We start from the raw sequence: 26,557 nt of genomic DNA on the forward strand, positions 1-26,557 counted from the left end.
TAAATTTTGGGCCAAAACAGCATTTATTTTTCAAACAAAAAGATGGAAATGTAATTGAAAAAAAAAAAACTTTCTGAGTTACAATCTACAAGTTATTGTTGTTATTGTTTGATTTACTTATTTTAAACTGTAGTGCATAATAATTATTTTAAACTGTAGTGCATAATAATTTGGAACACTGTATTTTGAGTGATTTTGAAAAAAAACACTAAACTCCAGCAATGCAGTGGTGCAAACATACACACACGTATGGAAATATATAAGTACACATATATATATATATATATATATATATATATATTTATTTATATATACACACACACATATATAGGCGGCACGGTGAGCGACTGGTTAGAGCGTCTGCCTCACAGTTCTGAGGACCGGGGTTCAATCCCTGGCTCCGCCTGTGTGGAGTTTGCATGTTTCTCCCCGTGCCTGCGTGGGTTTTCACCGGGCACTCCGGTTTCCTCCCACATCCCAAAAACATGCATGGTAGGTTAATTGACAACTCTAAATTGCCCGTAGGTGTGACTGGGAGTGCGGATGGTTGTTTGTTTCTATGTGCCCTGCGATTGGCTGGCAACCAGTTCAGGGTGTACCCCGCATCCTGTCCGATGATAGCTGGGATAGGCGCCAGCATGCCCGCGACCCTAGTGAGGAGAAGCGGCTCAGAAAATGGATGTGTGTGTGTGTGTGTGTGTGTGTGTGCATATACACACGTATACACACACACACACACACACACATACAGTAGCTTAGTGTTGGCTCGCTGAGGGTGATCGCTACTTGTCTGCCCATAGAAGGAAGGCCCTGTGATGGCTTGGTGGGATATAGGCCAGCCAGATAAATTAAGCAGATACATTTTTGTGGCTCAGACATGTATGGATAAGAAATATTTCAGACGTAGTAGTATGTGATTAACAGCTGACCACAGAACGGGGCGCGGTTTCGGTCCGTTCAGCGGACATGCCCACAGCATTCCAAAGCTTAGCGAATGGCCTGATTTTTTTGTGATTTTGAAGCCTCATTTTCTATACTTGGTGATTTTTTGATGAATTCAAATTTGGCAGGGTTCTTAACAACATTGTTCTCTGTTGTGTGTCAAATTTACAAGACATTTATCTTCACTTGAAAGTGACAATGAAATTTCAATTGCTTATATGATTTGCAACAAGATAGTAATTAAATATTGGCGAATATTTTAAGGAGTACACCTATCCAAACATACATGCTTTTGTAATAAGGGAGAAAAACCACACAAGTACGAGGATAATATGCAAACTCCACACAAGAAGGCCTCGGCTGAGATTCGATCTGACGTGAACCACTACGTCACCATGCTCGTTCAAAAATAATCTTCAATGTAACTTCCATTACTTCATATTGTAAAAATAGTCTGTACAAATTAGAGGTTGACCAATGTAGTGTTGTACGGTTCACTAACGTTCCACCGTGTTTGGATGGACTGGGTTGACTGTTTGAAAGGAGAAGAATGAGAGCAGATTGCAACATGTGCAACATCACCTCTTGGTGCCAGTAAATCCCTCACAATGTTCATAATAATTCACAAGTCTGGTAGGATTTAAGTGTAAACCTTATGCAAGCCATATCTATCACCATAGCTATTGATAGACCCTATACAGTACGTTTGACTTTATAATGACCCGTTTCATTATGCCTGTTTAATTGCTCCTGCTTGACCTTATTACATGTGACGAAGATGGTTTCAATCACCTTCCTTGTAAAGACCGTTTTATTGTCACACTATGGTCCTTAATCCCTCGGACAGCCAGAAACAAAATTTATGTTTTTCTTCTCCTTCTCCTATTGCCTTCCCTAAAGTCAGTTTATCATGCTGATGCTTGGTCCTGACTGGGGGAGAAAATCAGGTTGCGTGCCTTGCTCAAGGGCCTAATAACACCAAGTTACCTTTCCCCAGGTGAGAGGTTTTTTTCAAGCTTACTTTTCCACCTTCAAAATGGAAGATGCCCAAAGTCTCCCCACTTTGCAGTAAAGTGTGACCCCTCAAGGCTGCTGTTATTAATGGCTTCAAATAACAATGAAGCACTACGTTGTTATTGTTCGGGGATATAGCTGTGATGTTGAAAAATAATACATTTAGCTTGCCTTAGAAGTAGGTTGAGAAATGGTAATAGGAAATTCTCTTTCCAAGGCAGTTCATGTTATTTAAGAAAACTAATGACCACTGTCTCAATAAATCAGCACCATGCAAATTTTAGTTTTTAGTTTACTCTTGAACACATTTTGTTTTTGCGAGAGAGAGAGAAACAGTTTTTAGAGGTCAACAATTGGAGGCGATCGAACATTTTCAACAAAGTCATGAACAATTACAAAGAAAAGAGAAACAAATCAAGACAACTGACTTCAAAATAGTCAAGAAAGTGAGTATTGCACAAGATTTAAAGTAGATAAATACATCCAATCGAGTTGTATTTGTCTTTGGATGTACTTTATGCCACAGCATTCACAAGCAACACCCAAATAGTGCAACAACCCTCATTACCAGACTTATGCTTCTTCACTGGCTCAAATCCTACTCCTTGTATTCACGCCCACACTTCTTCCTCCTTTAAAACCTACAGTTCTGTCTTTTCTGTACAGTCCCGGATTTTGAAAGTGCCGAATTACAATCCTTTCTTCCATCTTGATGCAATCAGTATCCTTTTTTTTTTTTTTTATTCCAATCACCACCTCACTAGGAAGAAGGCTGAGAAAAAGCAATGAAAGAGTTGTGCACTACTGCCTGTGACCGATCTGATCTTTAAACTGTAACTATGGTCAGAAAAAAGATTAGTGCTATAGTCATGAGCGCATGCAAGGCTTTGTTGTCAAGCAGATACGGGCTGAGCCTGTCACAGTTAATAGCTTTCGATAGTGGTACCTAACCTGTAATTTCCAAGGTTTCAATAATTGTATACAGTGAAATGGAGTGTTTGACACAGTTTTTACCATGTTCTTCCATTTGGGTGGTGGTGCACTGGCCAGTGTTGTGCTGTGCTATTTTTGGTAAATATATAAAACTATTTAAAATTTTAGATTTTATTTTTATTGATTTCATATACTCTCTCATTTTATACTGCCTAACCTGTTTAGGGTTGCAGGTGAGCTGAAGCCTTTCCCGGCTGACTTTGGCCAATAGGTGGGGTAAACCTTACGCTGGTCGCCAGTCAATGGCAGAGCACATAACAACAGCAATTCACGCTCATATTTATAGTATTTCTATTTATAAATAAAACGCTTTTGGAACTATCCATCCATTTTCTACATTGCTTATCCTTATAAAGGTCAAGACTATTCAAGTTGTCTTTGGCCAAGAGATGGGGTACACCAACAAGAATGCCACTGGGTAGGATCTCAGTGTGATTCCATACACAGTCCTGAAGGACCTTAAATGGCACCTTGAATGTGGCAAGAACACAAACACAGCTTCACAATGTGAAGAGAAATATTCTTCGAAATGTCGATGGACTAGGACACTGTGTTAATAACAGGCAATATATGTGAGGTGTTAGTGGCAGCATTACATTATTCTAACTCACTTGTATTGTGACAATTCGTGGTAATGGCTGTCGGGTGTTGGCTCCTCCTTCAATGGCGATGCCCAATGTACTTGCACTCTTTGCCACCCTCACCAGGGTAGAGGTGGGCTCCAACAGCCCTGGCTAAAGTCGGGCAGAGAGAATATTAATTATACTTTTGCTGTGTATTACATTGCATAAGCTTCTATGCCTCTGGGATGCTTGAATTTTATAAAGTTGACAAATGATGATTGACTGACATGTTTGTTATAGTTGTTGTTGTGCTATGCTTTCCTCACACTTGCATAAATTTGCTCTGATAATATGAGAAAATTCACACATAAAAGTGAACCATTTGTGTAATAATTTGTTGTAATTATTGATTGACACCATATTAAGTGTTACAGAAGCTCCAATGGGTACGGAAGGTATTCAGACCCCCTTAAACCTTTCACTCTTTGTTATATTGCAGCCATTTGCTAAAATCATTTAAGTTCATTTTTTTCCTCATTAATGTACACAAAGCACCCAATATTGACAGAAAAAAGCGGAATTGTTTCAATGTTTGCAGATTTATTAAAAAAGAAAACATGAAATGTCACACAGGTACAAGTATTCAGACCCTTTGGTGTGACACTCATATATTTAACTCGGGTGCTGTCCATTTCTTCTGATCACCCTTGAGATGGTTCTACACCTTCATTGGAGTCCAGCTGTGTTTCATTATACTGATTGGACTTGATTAGGAAAGCCACACACCTGTCTATATAAGACCTTACAGCTCAGAATCAGAATCAGAATCATCTTTATTTGCCAAGTATGTCCAAAACAGTGCATGTCAGAGCAAATGAGAATCATGAGGTCAAAGGAACTGCCTGAAGAGCTCAGAGAGAGAATTGTGGCAAGGCACAGATCTGGCCATGGTTACAAAAAAATCTCTGCTGCATTTAAGATTCCTAAGAGCACAGTGGCATCCATAATCCTTAAACAGAAGACGTTTGGGACGACCAGAACCCTTCCGAGAGCTGGCCGTCCGGCCAACCTGAGCAATCGGGGGAGAAGAGCCTTGGTGAGAGAGCTAAAGAAGAACCCAAAGATCACTGTGGCTGAACTCCAGAGATCCAGTCGGGAGATGGGAGAAAGTTCTAGTAAGTCAACCATCACTGCAGCCCTCCACCAGTCAGGGCTTTATGGCAGACTGGCCCGACGGAAGCCTCTCCTCAGTGCAAGACAAATGAAAGCCTGCATAGAAAACACCTAAAGGACTCCAAGACGGTGAGAGATTACATTCTCTGGTCTGATGAGACCAAGATATGACTTTTTGGCCTTAACTCTAAGAGGTATGTGTGGAGAAAACCAGGCACTGCTCATCACCTGTCCAATACAGTCCCAACAGTGAAGCAAGGTGGTGGCAGCATCATGCTGTGGGGTGTTTTTCAGCTGCAGGGGCACGACGACTGGTTGCAATCGAAGGAAACATGAATGCGGCTGAGTACAGGGATATCCTGGACGAAAATGAATGGTCCAGCCAGAGCCTTGACTTAAACCCAATTGAGCATCTCTGGAGAGACGAGAAAATGGCTTTCCACCAATGTTCACCATCCAACCTGACAGAACTGGAGAGGATCTGCAAGGAGGAATGGCAGAGGATCCCCAAATCCAGGTGTGAAAAGCTTGTTGCATCATTCGCCAAAGCTGTATTAGCTCAAAAGGGTGCTTCTACTAAATACTGAGCAGAGGGTCTGAAAACCTATGGCTGTGTGATATTTCAGTTTGTCTTTTTTAATAAATGTACAAAATTTTACCAATTCCTTTTTTTCTCTCAATATAGGCTGCTGTGTGTTCATTAATGAGGAAAAAAAATTAACGTAAACGATTATAGCAAATGGCTGCAATATAACAAAGATTGAAACATTTAAGGGGGTCTGAATACTTTCCGTAGCCACTGTATTACGGATATAAAGACAATGACAAATATGAGCAGCACTCAGGAAAATCACTAGTGTAACCTATTAAGTCAAAGCTTCCAAATTTTGGTCTTTCGTCTCACTTGGAGTAGAACCAACATTTTATAATTATGACTGAAAAAATCATATCCATCATCAATGATCATTGATATGGGTGACAGTTGCAGCATGCCACCCACCCACGCCCCGACCCCCACCCCTTGTTTTTTTTTTAATCATACAATGACTGGTTTGGATAGGCAAAATCAGCAGCCCCCCACGTCGAAGGGATACCTGGGAGCACTTTTCCTTTGCCAAGATAATGCATCAACCTCACAGGTGTGACATACCAAGACGCGGATTAAACAGATGATTATTGCACAAGTAAGCCTTAGGCTGCCCACCATGAAAAGAACACTGTAAAATGTGCAGTTTTAACACACCACACAAGGCCACAGTTGTCCCAGGTTTTGTGCAATTAGCATGCTGACTACAAATGCCCACCAGACCTATTGCCCCTGAAGTGAATGTTTGGTTCTCTAACATGAACGATCTCCGAAGGCTTTTCAGAGAATTTAGCAGTACATCCAACTGGCCTAACAACACCACCTGTAACAACACCAACCCAGAACCTCCACATCCTCCATCTTCACCTCCAAGATCGTCCGAGACCAACAACCAGCTGCTGCAACGATCGGTTTGCATAACCGAGGAATTTCTGCACAAACTGTTAGAAACTGTCTCAGGTAAGCTCTGCATACTTTTCATTCTCATCAGGGTCTCAACCTGACTTTGTCGTTGTAAACTACTTGAATAGGCATACTCTAACATTCAATGCCATTTGGCACCACTACCATCAACTCATGTTGCAGTATGATGGTGCACGGCCCCATCTTGCAATATCCGAAAATCTGAAATCTAAAAATAGCGCAGTTCTTGCATGGCCAGCATACTCCTTGGACATGTCACCCACCGAGCATGTGTGTTCCAGTTCCTGCCAATATCCAGCAACTTTGCATGACCATTGAAGAGTTGACCAACATTCTGCAGGCAAAAATCAACAAACTGATCAACTCTATGTGAAGGAGATGTGTTGCACTGCATGCCGTTGTACATCCACTGCTTAAGAAACCTGTCCTTGATTGTAGTGTGCTAGCCAATTTTAGACCTATCTCCAAACTTCCTGTCATGGGTGTGTGTTCCGGTTGTTGTTGTCCCCCCGTCTCGTACGCACCTGCTCCTGAGAGCATCTTCACCACCTGTGCCTCGTTCACCCTAATTACCCCTTGCATTTAACCTCGTGTTTCATTCTTTCTAGTCGCCAGTTCGTTGTACCTTTTCGTCGCATTCCAGCATTCATTGTTTCCACGTCACAGACTCACAGTAAGACTAGACCCTGTTCCGATTGCCGACCACGTTTTTGGATACTGTTACCTTTTTTGGATTGCCTGCCTGTGTACCGACCTCTGCCCGTATATTAAACCGCTCTTTGTGAAACTGTCCATTTTGTTTTGGAGTCGTGCATTTGTGGGTCCTATCCTCTGTTCTGTTCATGACACTTCCCTTTATTTAAAAAAATCTTTGAAAAAGTTGTCAACTTATCTGGAAGAGCATGATGTCCTAGAGGTTTTTCAATTTGGTTTTAGAACATTGCATAGCACAGAGTCAGCTTTGTTATAGTTGTAAATGACATTCTCATAAACAATAAATGCTTGTTTGCAAACAACTCCGGGTTCTATGTGTATGTGCGTCTTGTCCTGGTGGACCTAACAGCGGCATTTGATATGGTGGACCACAGTATCCTAGTGGCCAGATATCAGCACCTTGTGGGTATTAGCGGCAGCGCCCTGAAGTGGTTTAGATCCTATCTGACGGACAGACCTATGTGTGTGAGCCTTGGTAGTTCTGAGTGCCCCTTGGCTCCGCTCCCCTATGAGTTCCACAGGATTACATTTTGGGGCCGCTCCTATTCTTGTATTTGTTTTCAATGGGTTCTATGGTGGGTAATCCTCTCATTGTTACTGTGTGCGGATGACAGTCAGATTCATGTCCCATTAAAAAAAGAAAGATGCTTTCTCAATAAAAACACTGTCATGTCTCGAAGACGTTCAAAGCTGAATGGCCTTGAGCTTTTCAATTTTCAAGGAAAAGAAAGCTGAAGTGACAGTGTTTGGTCCAAGTGGCCCTCCACAGTGAGTAAATCCTCACTTCTTGACTTGGGTCCTTTGACATAATCGAAAGGCCACAGTCTCAAACGCGGGTTTTAAAATAGACAGTGATATTAAATTGGATCGGCAAATCTATGCAGTAGTCAAACCTAGCTTCTTTTACATTTCCTGAGCCCATGTGGTGATATCCTTTACACATTGATGTCGGTTTTTGATGCAGTGCCGCCTGAGGGATCGAAGGTCACGGGCATTCAATGTTGGTTTTCGGCCTTGCCGCTTACATGCAGTGATTTCTCCAGATTCTCTGAACCTTTTGATGATATTATGGACCGTAAATGATAAAATCCTTAAATTTCTTGCAATTGTACGTTGAGGAACATTGTCCTTAAAGTGTATTATTTTCTCACGCACTTGTTCACAAAGAGGTGAACCTCGCCCCATCTTTGCTTGTGGATGACTGAGCAATTCAGGGAAGCTCCTTTTATACCCAATCATGGCACCCAGCTGTTCTCAATTAGTCTGTTCACCTGTGGGATGTTCCAAACAGGTGTTTGATAAGCATTCCTCAACTTTCTCAGTCTTTTTTGCCACCTGTCCCAGCTTTTTTGGAACGTGTTGTAGCCATAAAATTCGAAGTTAATGGTTATTTGCTAAAAACAATAAAGTTGATCAGTTTCAACATGAAATATCTTCTCTTTGTAGTGTATTCAATTAAATATAGGTTGAGCATGATTTGCAAATTATTGCATTCTGTTTTTATTTATGTTTAACACAACGTCCCTACTTCATTGGAATTGGGGTTGTAAGAGGCATCACATAAATCCGGTCCTGCCCTCCGTCCACTGGCTGCCTGTGCATTTTAGAATACATTTTCAAATTATTTTACTCAATTTTTAATCTTTAAATGCTCGTGACCTGCCTTACCTGTTTGAGCTACTCCATCCCTAGCGGATCAGCTGCTTCTAGAGCTGCCAGATCTCGGAGGAAGCTCAGAGGGGATACACCCCTTTCTGTTGGTGGTGCCATGGTGCGCAATAACCTCCCTCATTAGAGAAGCCCCCTCTCTATCCCTTTTTAAAAGTTGTCTTAAAAACCCATTTTTATTCTTTGGCTTTCAAAACGGTTTCAGACTCTGCACCTGTTTTAGTGTTTTCTAGGTTGTTTCTTTGTTTTATTGTTTTAATTGTTCATCTTATATTGGTTTTATTTTTAAGTTTGATTTTTAACTAAGTACAGCACTTTGTTTTCAGCTGTGAAAAAAAAAATCTTGAATTGAGTGAGTTGAGACAAATGGTGGTCACACCAGATACTGACTGGTTTGATGACTTTCCCAATGCAGTAAAACTGCACATTTTATTTAGAGTGGTCGTTAATTGTGGGCAACCTAAAGACACCTGTGCAATAATCATTCTGTCTAATCAGCATCCTGATATGCCACACCTGTGAGATGGATGGATTATCTTGGCAAAGGAGAGGTGGTCACTAACACAGATTTGTGATATTATATTTAAGAGAAATAGGCCTTTTGTGTACATAGAAAAAGTCTTGGATCTTTGAATTCAGCTCATGGAAAATATGAACAAAACCAAAAGTGCTCTGTTGGGACAGTTGTCTTATACACAAATGTGTGGTAGACCCCATAATGGCTTCTAAGCAACTTATAACGTAGGAAAGTTTGTTAGCACAGGCAATCTTAAATGTCCCCGCATAGCTCCCTCCCACCCAGAACACACGTACTTGGATTATTGTTATTGTCATTTTTAAATAGGATTCTAACAGAGTAGGCCAGTTAGGCACTCTCTTTCATTACACACACACTCACTCACACACACTCACACACACACACGTGTGTATATATATATATATATATATATATATATATATATATATATATATATATATATATATATATAAATAAACCCTAATAACTTGCTCATCATCCCCAAGAAAGCCTCACCATTTCTGACCTTAATCATTGAACACTGCAGTGTTGGATGAAATAAAAGATGGAATATTTGAGTGAATGAATAAAATAAATGGGAAATTTAACACCCAAAATGCAAAAAAAAAAAAGTAAATAGTGTGCAAGAACAGAGGGAGGATGTTCCACATGGACGTCTATATTTATGAGAACCAACAGCAACAAATTATTCCCCCAGCAACGCTCTAAATCTAATTGGAACATTAAACCTAAATAGCCTCAGAAACCACCCATGAAAAGTTGACATTACATTTGAGTCTGGAGAGGGGGCTAAATTGTTTGATTACTATGCACTATTTTTCACACTACATAAAATGATGAATTGAATTAAGTAGATTTAAAATTTGACTGACAAATATTGACATTCGTTTTCAAGACCTATTCACAGTGGTGGACTGTGAGCAACAAAGGCCTTTGGTAGTTCTTAAAATAGCTGTGTGTCAGTGCGAGAGAAGCCCAGAGCTTCCATCTACTTACTACCTTGCATGCACATCAATGAGCCGAGGGTGGCAGAGGAGCCTCGGTCTGTTATTTTTAGGCTCAATTCAACTGGTCCCCACAAAGGTCGAGATCAAGCAGCAGACACAGTTTTTGAATCAAATTATGCATTCCCCTCAACTATTAATATGCTCATTCATTCACGGTGGGTCCACAGCTGTTTGGATGTACACCCTCACCGGTTTGGTGGGGTTGTCCCCCCCACCCCCCTGGGTGCCTTGAGGGTGTCGTGTGCATGAGGAATGGGAGCTGCTGTCTTTGGTGATGTGTCCTGACTCAGCTATGTCCACACCGCTGTCCTCACTGAGAGTCTGGCCACTGTCTGACAGCTGAGACAGGGCGCCACCTGAGGGGGGAGCAGGCACACGTGATGTAAGCATTGGAACTCTCTCTGGACTACATCAGTGCTTTTGTCTTCCAACGCCATGAGCTTGACCATAACAGCACTCTTTTTTGTAATAATTTTGTTGTTGTTTTAGCATCCTATTAATTAATGAATTAATCACCCAATTTGGGTCGTTTGTCTATTCTTCATGTCATGTGTTGCCATGCCACTTCCTGTTTCACAGAGGCAAACAGAAGGCGGAAAAAAAAGTATTCCTCCATATACATTTATCCAGATCCTCAACAAAATGTAACATATTTTTCTTTGGCCCTTGTGTAATACTGACAAAGTTTCATGAAAATGTGTCTTCTATTTTTTTTTCATAGTATTTACCTTTTTTTTTTTTAAAACAAAAATTATTTATTTTTTACTGCACCGAAAGAGGCCTTTAAAACAGCAAAACTCACGCTTTTGTGCAGTACTTCTTCCCTCCCAATGTCTTGTGCCTTTTTTCTTTCTTACCTCAACAGTGCTTTTCAGTTTAGAATAGCTGCATCATTTAATTACAAAATTCAATAATAGAATTGGAATGGACATTTGGGTTTGACAAGATGAAGTATTTATGTCTGTTATACAGTATTTAGCACACAGTTGCAGTAATACTGGATCATATCTTTGAAACTTACAGTTGCAGTAATACTGGATCATATCTTTGAAACTTTAATTGGTAATATATGGTATGTTGATGTAGTTCAATGTAACACACTCTTTGCATGCAAGATGACAGACGTGTGCAATTTTATTGGCGCGATAAAATGTCAGGATCCTAAATATGATTATCTCAAGCCCACTAGCTGCAACTGAAATGCACATTGTGCTCAGCTGTTGTGCTCCTGTTGTGGATTCAATAAAATAAAACAACTCCATTCTTTTTCTCTACATTGTCGTGGCAAAACTATCTTCAAAATGTTCTTACACTCCATCAGGGATATTTAGTTTGTGTGCAAATGAGAGGGGGATAGAGACAGGCACTTATATAATTACTTAAGTAATTTGCTGCTTTTCCACAATTAGCTCGCAATTAACTGCACACGACAGCAAGAAGAGTTGCCCTCATGAATCTTAAATGTTTGAATGAGATTTTGATAGCAATAAAGACAACTTTTAATTTGGAAACGACAACATATTTACATTTTGCAGAATAATCTTGAGGAAAGTTTCATCAGAACGCCTAGTAATGGATCCAAAGATTGTGTCTGTTTTATTTTTTTAATTGATTAATTTATGATAACCATTGTATGCTGCACTTTGGGATGCCCTTCATTCAGGGGTTTATTTATAACTTGAGTTTTGTGGGTGTCTCTATTGTTGCACAGGTGTGGGCCTATGTGCATGTCAGCATGTCCATGTGCAAAAACACACGGACAGAAAATATGAAAAATATGCCACAAAGTTCAAAGAATGCCTGGTGTTCAGTCATCTTTTTGTTATCTTCAATAAATATATTTTTATAACCTCAGTGGACCTCATTTGAGCCAGCATCCAAGGTAGATTTGGTTTGAGTCTTTGCATCTTTTTGTGCTGATTGAGTTCTAAAGCAAACACACTGACTGTTAACTTTGTCAACCCCATCGTTTTTGAGTACGGATTGGCGATGAAGTGCTGAAAATCTGTGTGTCCGTGCTGGCTAAAAGAGTTCATTTTGACCATGAAAAATAGACACCCACAGACACACAGAATGTATGATCTTTATGGGAACTCAGGTGCGTTTTGTCAGGGCTTGGCTCCCATGCAATTTGAATCCGACATTTATGAATTTATTTACATGATTATCTTGTTCCTTTCGTTCTTCTTGAATTAGCTGTAGTTCATTTAACACATTGTATATTCGAACCAATGATTTTAGTTTGCCCAACCTTTCTCACCTCTAGCTTGGGGCAGCGGCCGCACCTCATTGACGTCGGGCTCTGCGTTGGGCCTGTGAACCTCCACTGTGACAAACTGTTGCTTAAAGCCTGGAGAGGAGGCTTTGGACATGGCAGCTGGTTTAAGGGGAAGAGAAAGAGGTGGAGGAGGTGCGGGTAGTGGGGGCGGAGGTGGCGGTGAAGGAGATGCGTCAGCAAGTTTGGCGCCCCTGCTTGGGGACTGGACGCGTGGAAAAGGGCCAATACTCTGTTGAGCAACCTTGGACAATTGAGTGGGTGTTTTGTGTTCTCTCCTGGAAGGTGCCAAGAGTTCTTTCTTTCGGATGGCCGCATAGTCCCGAGTAGGCAACAATGGAGGATCTTGTTTGCGAGGTACAGAGGGTGATGAGGGGGTGTGACCTGGCTTTTTGTTGTGGTTAGGGCGAGTGGGGGCTGTGAAGTGCAAGCCCGAGTGTGTGGATTCGGACGAGGGGCATTTGTTGAGCTGGTCTCGTCTACTCTTGCGCCTCTGCACCCCTGATGGGGGTGGAGGCCTGAAGGAAGGGGGAGAGTCAGCTGTGGTGGACTGTACGTCATCCTGAAGTGAGAGAATATTTTTTGCATGATAGATAAGATAGATAGATGTAAACGGACATAGTGCACGTTAGAAAACAACAATTAAGCAATGATTCGATTTGTAAATTGATGAGGATTCTCAACAAACACTGTATTGTTCCATTGAACTACTGTGCCGGTCTTGAATTACGTAACTTCTAGATATTCATGTACTTACATCAGTTTGGAAATGTTGGTATTTGACACTTTGCATTCTATACTTTGGTGGAGTGAACAATACTGAGACATGAGTGACCACAAATGCATGAAGTGAGAAATAAAATAACATTATCAAAAAGAAAATAAAGAATGATTTGAGAAAGTAGGCAGCTGAGAATGACTGCAAGTGAAGTGACTAAAAGCTTTCTTCTTGACTTGTTTTTCACCCCCTGCTGAGATAGAAAGAGAGGCAGAAGACTGGAATATTGTGATTGGCCTTTGCTCACCTTTTTCCATTCAATAAAAAAAGATATGAAAAAAGATAGTCTTCAACCTTGCTTTGGCGCAAATGCTTGTTACGCTCCAACAAAAGAAACTGTACAAAACCCTGCAGGTCAGATTTTCGGTGAGCCTCATCCATTCTTACCATTGCATCACTTCCATTTTAAAAATGCTGTCTTTGACTCCTTTTCCCTTTCTCCCTTGTACCATTTCCATGTTTATCGGACCAAACCAGTGTTTGTGTGTGCCAGGCTGCAGGGCTCACCAGAGAGATGTCAGCCAGCAGTGTGTTCAGACTTTCCAAGGGATCCTGCTGATTAATATCCACCACACTGTCGTCCTAAAAGATGTACGACAGAAATGGATGAGGGCGAAGAAGAAATACAGAAGTCAATCGGAAAAGAGTCAAACGAGAAAAGAGGGAACAACCTGTGAGCAGATGTTACAAACAAGTGTGCATTTATCCCGAAACAAATGGAAAATTAGATTTACAAGAAGTGATAAGAGCTTTCAAAAGACATGCTTACATTTGCACACACACACACACACACACACACACACACACAGACACACACACAAACGCACACATGCTCTGCACCAGAGCATGTGCGCGTTTATATCTCGGTCCAACATCCCAGGTGAGGAAGAAGTCATTTGCAAGCTCTGAGCAAATTTAGAGACAAGCTGAGTTCAGAAAAATGCTGCCCTTCATTTAACTCTGCCACAAAACCAAAACAGAAGCCCCATCAATTCTGCTTAATGACTCGCTGGGAGCACTTACACACAATTCCATTGAAAAGATGGGGTGATCTGAAAGGGACCATGCTTTTGAAGAGTCTGTGTGTATGCTACCTCAAAATGACGTATTAGAAATTATCAGTCCGTTCACCCGGTGGTGTACAATGGGTTGCCATCACCTGAGGAATGACCAAAAGCGCTCCCAGGGTCTGTCTGGGTGCTAATCCTTTTTTCACCCTTAAGAGCCACTGCAGTCACAAAACGTTTTTGTTTTTTTTGTGGGACTGTACATCAGTCTGCCCATTTACATAAACATGCAATGCAAACGTCAGTCTGAGAACAGTATTCTTCAAGTTGCAAATGCATGCCACTAGCCCACTATGTGTGTGTCTGCATTGGAATGTGCAGTAGTTGATTGTGTGCCTGGAATTGCATCTGGTTTAAAAATGTCAGTCTTTACTGTCTTGCTGCCTAGCACTCTAATCTTTTGTATAGCATATAGTCATTACCCATTGGTCAAAAGCAACTCAAACCAACACACAATGAGAATTAATAGCAATGTCCACGTGGAAATACATGCACATAAATACACAAAAAAAGCAGATGCTTATTTCTATCAAGATCATTTTGTCTATTCGGATGCAATTAACCCTCACTCGCATGACGACCACTGGCTAAAACAACTTTTTTCCAACAGTAGGGTCTGTAGACTGGATGCAAATATCAATCAACGCAGAAGAAGACAATATAATAAACAGTGTGAGACCGAAGGTTAACAACTGCAGGCTAAGGACTAATGTTAATGTCCTGTATAATTTCTGCTAAGGAACAAAAGCACCTGACAAATTGGTGTACTGAGAATTTTACATTATTTCAATAAATATTAAGAATTTGCTGAATTCTGCCAGGGCAAATGTTTTCACATGCATCTCAACAAGTGAATGTTTTTCACTAAACCCCTCCAGCAGGCTCTGTATAATTCATTTCTGGTCCGGGTTAACAACTACTTTGGCAGAGGGAAAACAAATGCAAACGCTCTTACATGCAGGTCAAAAAACACCTTCCTTCAATGAATTGATCAGACAGAATACAATCGATACAATACATAAAACATCATCTTGAGTCCTGTGACGATAAAATATGCACTAAACCGCAACTTCCCCCCAGTTTTAAACCCTACGGCTTAAACAACAACTGTCATTTCTTGTGTATAATAGGCTCCCAAGTGGAACCCGCACCGACAAAATCGACCCCAACAATCAGGACAACATTTCTACCCATGTACTATATAATGCACACCATCAATCTGCTGCTATCCAGATGCTAAAACATGAAGTATTAACCGTAGTTTAATAGGCCTGTCAAATAAATGTTCTGCTCTGTGTGCAGGCACTGACGGAATTCTGTATTTCGTTTATTTGTTTTTTTTTTGTTTTGTTTGTTTTTTAATCCCCATGTTGGGACAGTGCACGCTTAATGTAAAAAAAGCGTCACATTGCTTAAAATTTTTTTAGACCAATTGTCACTATAATTAATGTGGATATCTCTAATTATGTATTATATTTTAATTAACTTTTTAAATCAAATCTGCAAATATTGAAACATTCGGATGGGTATTCAGATCTGCTCAAGAGCACACCCTATTAATGCATATTTTGTGATAGGCCACATTTGTGTTACTTCACCTACAAGTTTCTACCTGGTTTTATTTCTTACAGTTGGCAGTCTTTGTTTTCTCTCTATACTGCCCTCCAATCCATTCACTATACAGCTTATGTTCGCAGTGGCGGGCTGGAACCTATGCTAGCTGACTTCAGGCAAAAAGCAATTACACCCTGGACTGGTCCCCATCAATCAAAGGGTACATACAGTAAAGATACAGATACCCATTCACAATCACTTTCACACATTCACTGAGTGGGAACTGAACTCACGCTGTCGGGCGAGTGAACTACACAATCCGTGACTTTATTCTTGAAGAGCCTTGAGTCGATCCATACATTTGACAAATTGTAAATCCAAAAATGCCGTAGAGGATTTTAAAAATGTGTTTTCGGTTGAGCTGGTTGAGTCTGTTAATAAAAAATAAAAAAAACACTGAACAACTAGTGCTGTGGCATACGGTATGTATTGTAATTGAATTTCTTTTTGTGGGTCCATTTTAATGAGTATTATTTAGACAGTATCCTTTGTACACTGTAAACTTCTAAGAACACAAAGGAAAGAAAGTCGGGTCGCGGGGGCAGCAGGCCTCAGCAGGGAAGCCCAGACTTCCCTCTCCCCAGCCACTTCCTCTAGCTCTTCCGAGGGGCTCCCGAGGCGTTCCCAGACAAGCCGAGAGACGTATCTCTCCAGCGTGTCCTGGGTTGACCCCGGGGTCTCCTCCCGGTGGGACGTGCCCGGAACACTTCACCAAGGAGGCGTTCAGGAGGCACCCTAAACAGATCCCCGAGCCACCTCATCTGGCTCCTCTCAATGCGGAGGAGCAACGGCTCTACTCTGAGCCCCTCCCGGATGATCGAACTTCTCATTCTATCTCTAAGGGACAGCCCAGACACCCTGCGGAGGAAATTCATTTCGGCCGCTTGTATCCGGGATCTTGTTCTTTCGGTCACGACCCACAGCTATTGATCATAGACGAGGGTAGGAACGTAGACCGACCGGTAAATCGAGAGCTTCGCCTTTCGGCTTAGCTCCTTCTTCACCACAACGGACCGATACAAAGTCCGTATCACTGCAGACGCTGCACCGGTCCGCCTGTCGAGCTCCCATTCCATTCTTCCCTCACTCGTGAACAAGACCCCAAGATATTTGAACTCCTCCACTTGGGGCAAATTTATCTCGATTTAGAAATAAAATGGGCGGCACGGGAGACGACTGGTTAGCACATCTGCCTCACAGTTCTCAGGACCCAGTTCAAAGCCGGCCTCCTCTGTGTGGTTTTCGACAGGTACTCCAGTTTCCTCCCATCCATTTTCTGAGCCGCTTTTCCTCACTAGGGTCGCGGGCGTGCTGGAGCCTATCCCAGCTATCATTGGGCAGGAGGCGTTGTACACCCTGAACTGGTTGCCAGCCAATCGCAGGGCACATAAAAACAAACAACCATTCGCACTCACATTCACACTTACGGGCAATTTAGTGTCTCCAATTAATGCATGCTTTTGGGAGGTGGGAGGAAACCGGAGTGCCCGGAGAAAACCCACGCATGCCCGGAGAAAACCCCTCTCGCCCAGAGTCAGTTGAGATAGGCTCCAGCACGCCCGCGACCTTAGTGAGGAGAAGGGGCATGGAAAATGGATAGAAATAAAATGCTGTTGGAACTATCCATCCATTTCCGAAACTGCCTGTCCTCTTTAAGGTTGCTTAAGCTGGAGCCTGTCCCAGCTGACTCTGGGCGAGAGTTGGGGTTCACCCTGGACTGCTCGCCAGCCCATCGCATATACAGACAAACAAGCATTCAGACTCATATTTACACCTATGGACAATTTAGTCTTCAATTAACCGAACCTACATATTTTTTAAATCTGGGAGGAAGCCGGAGTACTCAGAGAAAAACAACGCAAGGGCAAAGTGAATATACCTAAAAACTCCACACAGATAGGTTGGAGCCCGTATTTGAATCCCCAACCTTATTTTATATTATTATAATTAATGCGATTGATTGAGGGTGTACCCCGCTTCTCAAGCACGCCCGCCACCCTAGTGAGGAGAAGCAGTACAGAAAATGGATGTATTTCACTTGTACGTCACTACAATATTGCAGCATTTCAAATAAAATTTTCGGTCATGAGCAAACGTTTCCTCTGAGCTATCAATGGCACCCTTCTGATGCGGCACAACTAACAACACAAGTTTGACTCATAAGCAATATGTTCTCCCGAAATGTTCTCCGCAAACCTGACCTGGAATTTGGAGTTTCCACTGTGGAAAGAAAATAACACAGAGACCAAAACACGGCATAAAAAAATATCACTGCAGAACCAAATGCAACAATTATATATAGGTACCCACAGGAAGAATTTGCAAGCCATATCTTTGCAATGGAAAGTGCATCAGATCGTAATAGAAATGAAGAGTGGAAAATAAATCCATCTAATCGGTTTACAATACAAGAATGTATTGTGCTGTCTCATGTTGAGAACAACATGAGGAATCATGGAAGGCAGTCCTAACAGATAAAATGCACACAATTGAGACATTAAAAATCCTTTTACGGGAGCGAAATGGAAGACAATTGTCCAGTTGATGTTAACTTGAACCCCTTATTTGTCTGGGAGAAAATATAATGAACAAAGAGGACAGCCTGTTTTGATTTTTTTCTTTTTTCATGGTATCTAGTACACATCTGCCCACAGGGAATTGAACAAGCCCTTCTCCCACTGTGTATCCAGCATGTGTGGGTTGATGCTTCATCATTTTCAAAAGTTACTCCTACCTCCATCATATCTATCAGCCAGAGTAGCCTTTCCTACCAGGGGTAGGGGGAGATTAGAGGGTTATAGCAGTAGAATCAAAACACATCCTTTTTCAAACTGTATCAATATTTGCCATTACAAAAGGAAAGTAGCAAGACATGACATTGCCAAATGCCCCCAACACACACACACACACACACACACCATAGAGATATTGTGCCTTGTCATCTACTTCACACTGTTTTATTCAGCAGTACCACGTACCCGGGCGGAGCTCAAAGTGGTGTTAGTCATGAAGCTGGCTGAAGACGAGGTCAGAGTGTCAGGGTATGACACCACGGAGAGAGAATCCGGTTGGAGTGTAGGCGCTCCTGCTGTGCCCTGTCTTGCTTTGAGAGCCTGAATTTCACGGCGTAACACAAGTCCATCAAAACGCTCCAGGTCCTGCGGGATGACCAGGCCTCGCACTTCTGACAGCAGAGAGAACTGTGGGAAGACAATGATGGTAGATGTAAATCTGCAATTAAAAGTCTTTAGGGGATCTATAGAAAAAAGAAAAGAAAAAATACTGTAATTGAAACATGCACATGCCACATAATGGAACACTAGTTTATCACTTGTACACTACTCACAAAACGCTATTCTGCTTTCTGGTCCTAAAATGCCCCTTTTTGGGAGTAGTGTATGTTGTTCTTTGGAAGCTGAAGTTGTACAATTCTGAATCTCACCTATATTTCTAGAAAAATAGACCTCTAACTTATTGAACCGTCGTCATGTATTTTAGTAGCGTAGGTTTCGACTTCCAGTCTCCTGCTTGATAGAGAACACATTCACTGCAGTTTTTCAATTTAAGTAACTGTTGTTGCGAACTGTATCCATCGGAGAGAGAACTGATGACTTAAATGACATTCTGATTTGGCGCCTGATATTGAGGCACTTGTGAAGGCTAAAAGATGCCAAGTTTCAGGAGCAGAGCAAGCCTATTTTCATATAAAATGCTGGAGCACCTTTGCACTACAGTTCTGTGAAAACCTCGATATTTTAAGCCACTGAATATTACAAAATGTCAGTCAACAACTTCAGTTGACAAGATATGTTTGGTAGAACCCTTTTTATGTTTTTTTTCTTTCACTGCCACAACTTGTACATATTTTTTTGTATACATTTACAATTTAGGCGGACAACTATACACTGAATAGTTACCAGTTAAATATGGATGGTACGATGAGTCAGTTGAGGTCAAGATTTCCAGATGGCTGTGGAAATTTATGTGAATTTAAAATAACTTCTACAGTTTAACAGAGTTGTTTTATAAATGGTACATACAGTATATAGATCCACCTTGATCTGTAGGTTGCACGTGTAAATGAAAAAAAAAAACAAAAAAAAAAACGAATTCCCTATTCTGTTGAAATTGTAATCGTTTTTGTTTAAAGAATTCTGATTAATCATATGATATGCAACAAGATAATAATCAATGAATAATCCAAATGTACTTGTAATTATTTGCACCAAAACAATGGGAACATTTTGGAATAATTATTCATAGCTTATTCTTCTTCCTTTCCTTTCAGCCTGTCCCGTTAAGGGTCGCCACAGCGCGTCATCCTTTTCCATGTAAGCCCATCTCCTGCATCCTCCTCTTGAACACCAACTGCCCTCATGTCTTCCCTCACGACATCCATCAACCTTCTTTTTGGTCTTCCTTTAGCTCTCTTGCCTGGCAGCTCCATCCTCATCATCCTTCAACCAATATACTCACTATTTCTCCTCTGGACGTGTCCAAACCATCCAAGTCTGCTCTCTCTAACTTTGTCTCCAAAACATCGAATCTTGGCTGTCCCTCTGATGAGCTCATTTCTAATTTTATCCAACCTGGTCACTCCGAGACCGAACCTCAACATCTTCATTTCCGCCACCTCCAACTCTGCTTCCCGTCATCTCTTCAGTGCCACTGTCTCTAATCCGTACATCATGGCTGGCCTCACCACTGTTTTATAAACGTTGCCTTTCACCCTAGCAGAGACTCTTCTGTCACATAACACACCTGACACCTTCCTCCACCCGTTCCAACCTGCTTGGACCCGTTTCTTCACTTCCTGACCACACTCACCATTGCTCTGGACGGTTGACCCCAAGTATTTAAAGTCCTACACCCTTGCTATCTCTTCTCCCTGTAGCCTCACTCTTCCCCCACCACCCCTCTCATTCATGCACATATATTCTGTTTTACTTCGGCTAATCTTCATTCCTCTACTTTCCAGTCCATGCCTCAATCTTTCTAACTGTTCCTCCAACTGCTCCCTGCTTTCACTGCAGATCACAATGTCATCCGCAAACATCATGGTCCACGGGGATTCCAGTCTAACCTCATCTGTCATCCTATCCATCACCACTGCAAACAGCAAGGGGCTCAGAGCTGATCCCTGATGCAGTCCCACCTCCACCTTAAATTCGTCTGTCACACCTACAGCACACCTCACCTCTGTTCTGCTGCCCTCGTACAGGTCCTGTATTATTCTTCTCTGCCACTCCAGACCTCCGCATGCAGTACCACAGTTCCTCTCTGGATACTCTGTCATAGGCTTTCTCTAGATCTACAAAGACACAATGTAGCTCCTTCTGACCTTCTCTGTACTTTTCTATCAACATCCTCAAGGCAAATAATGCATCTGTGGTACTTTTTCTAGGCATGAAACCATATTGTTGCTCACAAATACTCACTTCTGTCCTGAGTCTAGCCTCCACGACTCTTTCCCTTAATTTCATTGTGTGGTTCATGAACTTTATTCCTCTATAGCTCCCACAGCTCTGCACATCACCTTTGTTCTTAAAAATGGGCACCAGTACACTTTTCCTCCATTCGTCAGGCATCTTCTCACCCGCTAGAATTCTATTGAACAAGCTGGTCAAAAACTCCACAGTCACCTCTCCAAGAATGTCACAGGAATGTCCTCAGGACCAACTGCCTTTCCATTTTTCATCCTCTTTAATGCCTTTCTAACTCCCCCCTTACTAATCATTGCCACTTCCTGGTCCACCACACTTGCCTCTTCTACTCTCCCTTCTCTCTCATTTTCCTCATTCGTCAACTCATCGAAGTATTCTTTCCATCTAGCAAGCACACTGCTGGCACCAGTCAACATATTTCCATCTCTATCCTTAATCACCCTAACCTGCTGCACATCCTTCCCATCTCTATCCCTCTGTCTGGCCAGCCTGTATAGATCCTTTTCTCCTTATTTAGTGTCCAACCTGCCATACATGTCATCATATGCCTCTTGTTTGGACTTTGCCACCTCTACCTTTGCCCTGTGTCGCATCTCAATGTATTCATTTCGCCTCTCCTCGGTCCTCTCAGTGTCCCACTTTAGCTAACCTTTTTCCTTGTATGATTTCCTGTACTGTGAGGTTCCACCACCAAGTCTCCTTCTCTCCTTTCCTGCCAGAAGATACACCAAGTACTCTCCTGCCTGCCTCTCTGATCATCTTGGCTGCAGTGGTCCAGTCTTCTGAAAGCTCCTCCTGTCCACCGAGAGCCTGTCTCACCTCTTCCCGTAAAGCTGCACAACACTCGTCCTGTCTCAGCTTCCACCACATGGTTCTCTTCCCTGCCTTTGTCTTCCTAATCTTCCTCCCCACCACCAGAGTCATTTTACACACCAACATCCTATGCTCTGTAGCCACACTCTCCCCTACCACTACCTTACAGTTGGTAACCTCCTTCAGATTACATCGTCTGCACAAGATGTCATCCACCTACGTGCTTCTACCTCCGCTCTTGTAGGTCACCCTATGTTCGTGCCTCTTCTGGAAAAAAGTGTTCACTACAGCCATTTGCATCCTTGTTGCAAAGTCTACCACCATCTGTCCCTCCAAGTTCCTTTCCTGGATGCCGTACTTACCCATCACTTCTTCATCACCCCTATTACCTTCACCAACATGTCCATTACAATCTGCACCAATTACGACTCTCTCTCTGTCTGGGATGCTCAGAACTACTTCGTCTAACTCCTTCCAGAATTTCTATTTCACCTCTAGGTCGCATCTTACCTGTGGGGCATAGCCACTAATCACTTTACACACAACACCCTCAATTTCAAGTTTCAGCCTCATCACTCGATCTGATACCCAAGACATTCTTAGCCAACTCTTCTTTTAAAATAACCCCGACTCCATTTCTCTTCCCATCTACACCATGGTAAAATAATTTAAACCCTGCCCCTAAACTTCTAGCCTTACTGCCTTTCCACCTGGTCTCCTGGACACACAATATATCAACCTTTCTCTTAATCATCATGTCAACCAACTCCCGAGATTTTCCTGTCATAGTCCCAACATTCAAAGTCCCCACATTCAGTTCTAGGCTATGTGCTTTCCTCTTCTCTTTCAGCCGAAAAACCCGCTTTCCACCTCTTCTTCTTCTTTGACTTCGACCCACAGTAGCTGAATTTCTAACGGCGCCCTGCAGGTTGACGCCGCCGTTGGCGGACGTTGTTAACCCGGGCCACGACCGATCCGGTATGGAATTCTTTGGATGAACGCTCATATTTGTTTGGAAAGGTTTTAAGCCGGATGCCCTTCCTGACGCAACCCTCTGCATTTATCCGGGCTTGGGACCGGCCTACAGTTTGCACTGACTTGTGCCCCCCATAGGGCTGCATTAATTATTCATAGCTTATTAAGCCTCATATATACTAGTCGAGCTCACTTGAGATCAAATTGGGCTGAACGTGGCCCGGAAACTAAAATGAGTTTGACACCCCTGGTATGGATAAAGCTGTAATGACAATATGAGGACTATACAGGATGTATAATTGAAGGTTTGATGCAAAGCCCACACAGGAGGACTTGAGCCAAGATTCGAAGCCAGGCGTTAAATGTGAGGCAAACATCCTAACCACTAAATCACTGCACTACCAGTATATATCATACAGGCACACTAATCTGCTCATAACGCTGGTTACTGTGCCATCTTTCAATTTACAGTCATATCAGCTCCCGTCACTCATACATTCCTGCACACATTCCATTGTTCTGCATCACTAACAATAGAAATGCAAACGCAGAATATGTTATTAAATAATAACATTTCTTCAGTAAATTAAAAATCCCTTTTCGATTATTGATTAGTGTGATTGTCAATATATGTGTGTCATTCAGTGATCATACAATGTGTTACAATGTTAACAGTGAACAACTGCCCTTAAAATCTTAACAAAGACAAGTACTGACTAACAAATTTGATTGTGACCCATTTTTTTTAACCTACCATTGATTCTGCCAACATTTTCTTCAGTTCAGAAAAAAAACTTGAAACTGTAAAAAGTGTCAGACGTTGTAGTTCTTAATATAGTACAAGGCATCAGAAAAAGCTTTACTTGAGCCTTTGTTTTCTTGTTTATTTATAATACTGACAAAAAAGTAGTGGAAGGAAAAGCAAAACAGAACTGGGTATCAACACACAACCCCTGCAGAAATCTCCAAAGATTCACATAATGAAACAAAAACAAACAACAAATAACCTGCTCTGCCGCATGGACCTTCGTGTTTTTTTTAACTTTATCTTTTTATCCTTTCTTTGGCTCCTTTGTCTCTCACCTTTGCATTTGTGTTGAGCAGCTCGAATAACGCCATGACCAGCTGCTCCACGCCAATATGCCCGTCCCGGTACTCTTCCAAGTAGTAGCCCATAGTTTGCCGCTCCGACTCAGTCAGAAGGTGACGGGCTTGCTCTTCTAGCATAGCTCTGGACTGGTTCACCAGGCTAGATAAGGTCACCTGAGATCCGGCCATACCCTTATAAAAACCAGACTGAAAAGATACACAAATAGCCGATTTATCATCACACAATTAAATACAACTATAATACAATTCATTTTGTTTTATTTACAGTAGTTGAGCTGGAGGAAAAGTAACCTTTACAAGAGAGTATTACATGATTTTCTGGACAAACTGAGAGGAACAATGAGAGTGAGACCAACAAGTTGAGAGGAAGTGGAAGGTAGCGGCAAAAGGGTTGGGGAAAAAAAGCTGTGAGGATAATGATTGAAGTGGTATGAGGAATAAGGATAAAAGATGGCCATTGAAGGGGATGTGATGGATAGGATTGTGAGGCCAGGGCAGCCAAGATGAGCATGAGAGATGATGAAAGGATGAAGACAGAAGATGGCAGCTTGTTGCTTGACCGCAGTAAATGCTTTTAAAGAAGGTGGTGCTGGTTGTAGGAAAAAGAGACAAAGACAAAAAGGCTTGGGGGGCAAGAAGGCTAAAACCACAGGGATAAGGAGGGTGTTAAAGGGGAAACAAAGACAGGGAACTCATCAGTGTGGACAGAAAAAGAGCAAGATCATAAATTACTCCCACATAAAATGAAGAACCCGTCAGTCATCGCTTATCATATGTATAAATCCACATCATCCACTGTCATCGTGCAGTGCTAAAATTGAAGTTTACAGCAGGACAGAATCAGTGCTGTTCAGACATGTGGGCAGAACCTATTTTTTTCCCACGACATAGCTATTCTTGCCATGCCAACTAGCTTACCTGTCAATCACAGAGGTGACACTGTCACTATAGTAACAGAGAAGCAGCCATTATTAATTGTGGCATCTGCCTCTTGTCTGTTCTGATTTCAAAGTGTAAATGTTGAATGTCAAGCATTCAGTTTAGTTTGCAGTGATGTAGAACTGTACAATGTTGCCCCACTATTTGTAGGGATTAGTACAAGAGGTCTGCCACGAATAATGATGAGCAAGGAAGTGATGCATTCCCACAATCAGGTTTATGATGTACTTGCTTGACATAATGAAGTTCCTCCCTTAACGTCAACTTAGTTCCTTGGTACCAAGAAGCCACAAGATGGCGCCAAAGAAATATTATTTTTTATAGGCCTGGCTTTTGACACAAGGACAAAAACTGCAAATCGGTCAGTTTGTCAGCAAATAACAGAGGATAGTTTCAAATTAACAATCTGTGAATGGGCGTACAGTGGAATCTCGATAAAATGGACCCTGATATAAGGGATCAAACGGACTGTCAGGACCAAACAATGTGTCCAAAAATAGTTTTCATTTGTCACTTAAACTGGCGATGACAAAGTCTGTAGTTCCAGAATTGGCCGCTGTTTAACCGGTGCTGTGGCACAATACAGGCAGAGACTGGGAAGACACGTGTCCCCGGGTCATAGATAGCCAATATGACTAGATCCAACTAACAGATGTGCTTATGTGGTGGCCATGTTGAATGTGGCAACATTTCTACGTGGCTGCCATGATGGCAGGAGTTCATCTATTAAAGTAGCATATCTAGCATTGTGCTCTGCGCCACAGAGAGTGCTCACATACGGTAGCTAGCTGTGGCATTAACGAAAAAAGGAATACGACAAGCAAGTCTCTGGAGTCTGTAACATGCTATTTTTGGAACAGTAAGTTTTTTTATCGTCAAGCCGTTCATCTATGACAACAGAGTTGGAACTAGGAAGCATTTATTCCTCACAGCTCGCCTATGATGAGTACATCATCAATGTCTACATCAAGCACACCAGCGGTAAGTTGGGATATATTTTGAAACTTTTCAAGCTTTTTTATATTTATTGACAATAACTACGTATTGTACTGCACGTTTTAGGCCAGTACAAAACATGAAATTTGTACTGTACAGTAATATTAGACTTTACACTGATTTTATCGGGTTTATCGGTATCGGCCGATAATTAGGATTTTATGCTGATCGGCTTTAATGTCATAATTCGCCGATCCGATCAATGACGTCATTGATCAGCTCCGCAAAAGACATTTACTCCGCGTCGCCGTGTGCACAGTATATTTGAATCCAAAAGCTGGTTTATTTTTAGCCTTGTCGCATGTCTTTTGACGTAGTATTGGAAATATCTGACGGCCAATAAAGTTATTTAAAAAAAAAAAATAACAATATGTCGGCGGTCTGGACCAGACAACACGTCTGAGACAGACAACATGTAATGCCC

General features: G+C 41.8%; 1 protein-coding gene across 4 annotated transcripts in view; it reads right to left on the reverse strand.

Annotated features, from left to right (window-relative positions):
- whrna (whirlin a) overlaps positions 1-26,557 on the reverse strand; it is a 203,115-nt gene that overhangs the window by 11,957 nt on the left and 164,601 nt on the right. For 3 of the 4 annotated variants that reach the window (XM_061698026.1, XM_061698025.1, XM_061698024.1), the window contains 6 exons: positions 24,172-24,384; positions 18,835-19,056; positions 13,683-13,757; positions 12,383-12,959; positions 10,312-10,478; positions 3,561-3,683 (listed from right to left, as the gene is read on the reverse strand). In XM_061698026.1, the coding sequence (XP_061554010.1) occupies positions 3,561-3,683; positions 10,312-10,478; positions 12,383-12,959; positions 13,683-13,757; positions 18,835-19,056; positions 24,172-24,384 (1,377 nt within the window). The remainder of the gene's footprint in view (positions 1-3,560; positions 3,684-10,311; positions 10,479-12,382; positions 12,960-13,682; positions 13,758-18,834; positions 19,057-24,171; positions 24,385-26,557) is intronic. The other variant, XM_061698027.1, reaches the window with a different exon arrangement.

Source organism: Phycodurus eques, chromosome 15, assembly GCF_024500275.1.
Source record: "Phycodurus eques isolate BA_2022a chromosome 15, UOR_Pequ_1.1, whole genome shotgun sequence".
NCBI lineage: Eukaryota > Metazoa > Chordata > Actinopteri > Syngnathiformes > Syngnathidae > Phycodurus > Phycodurus eques.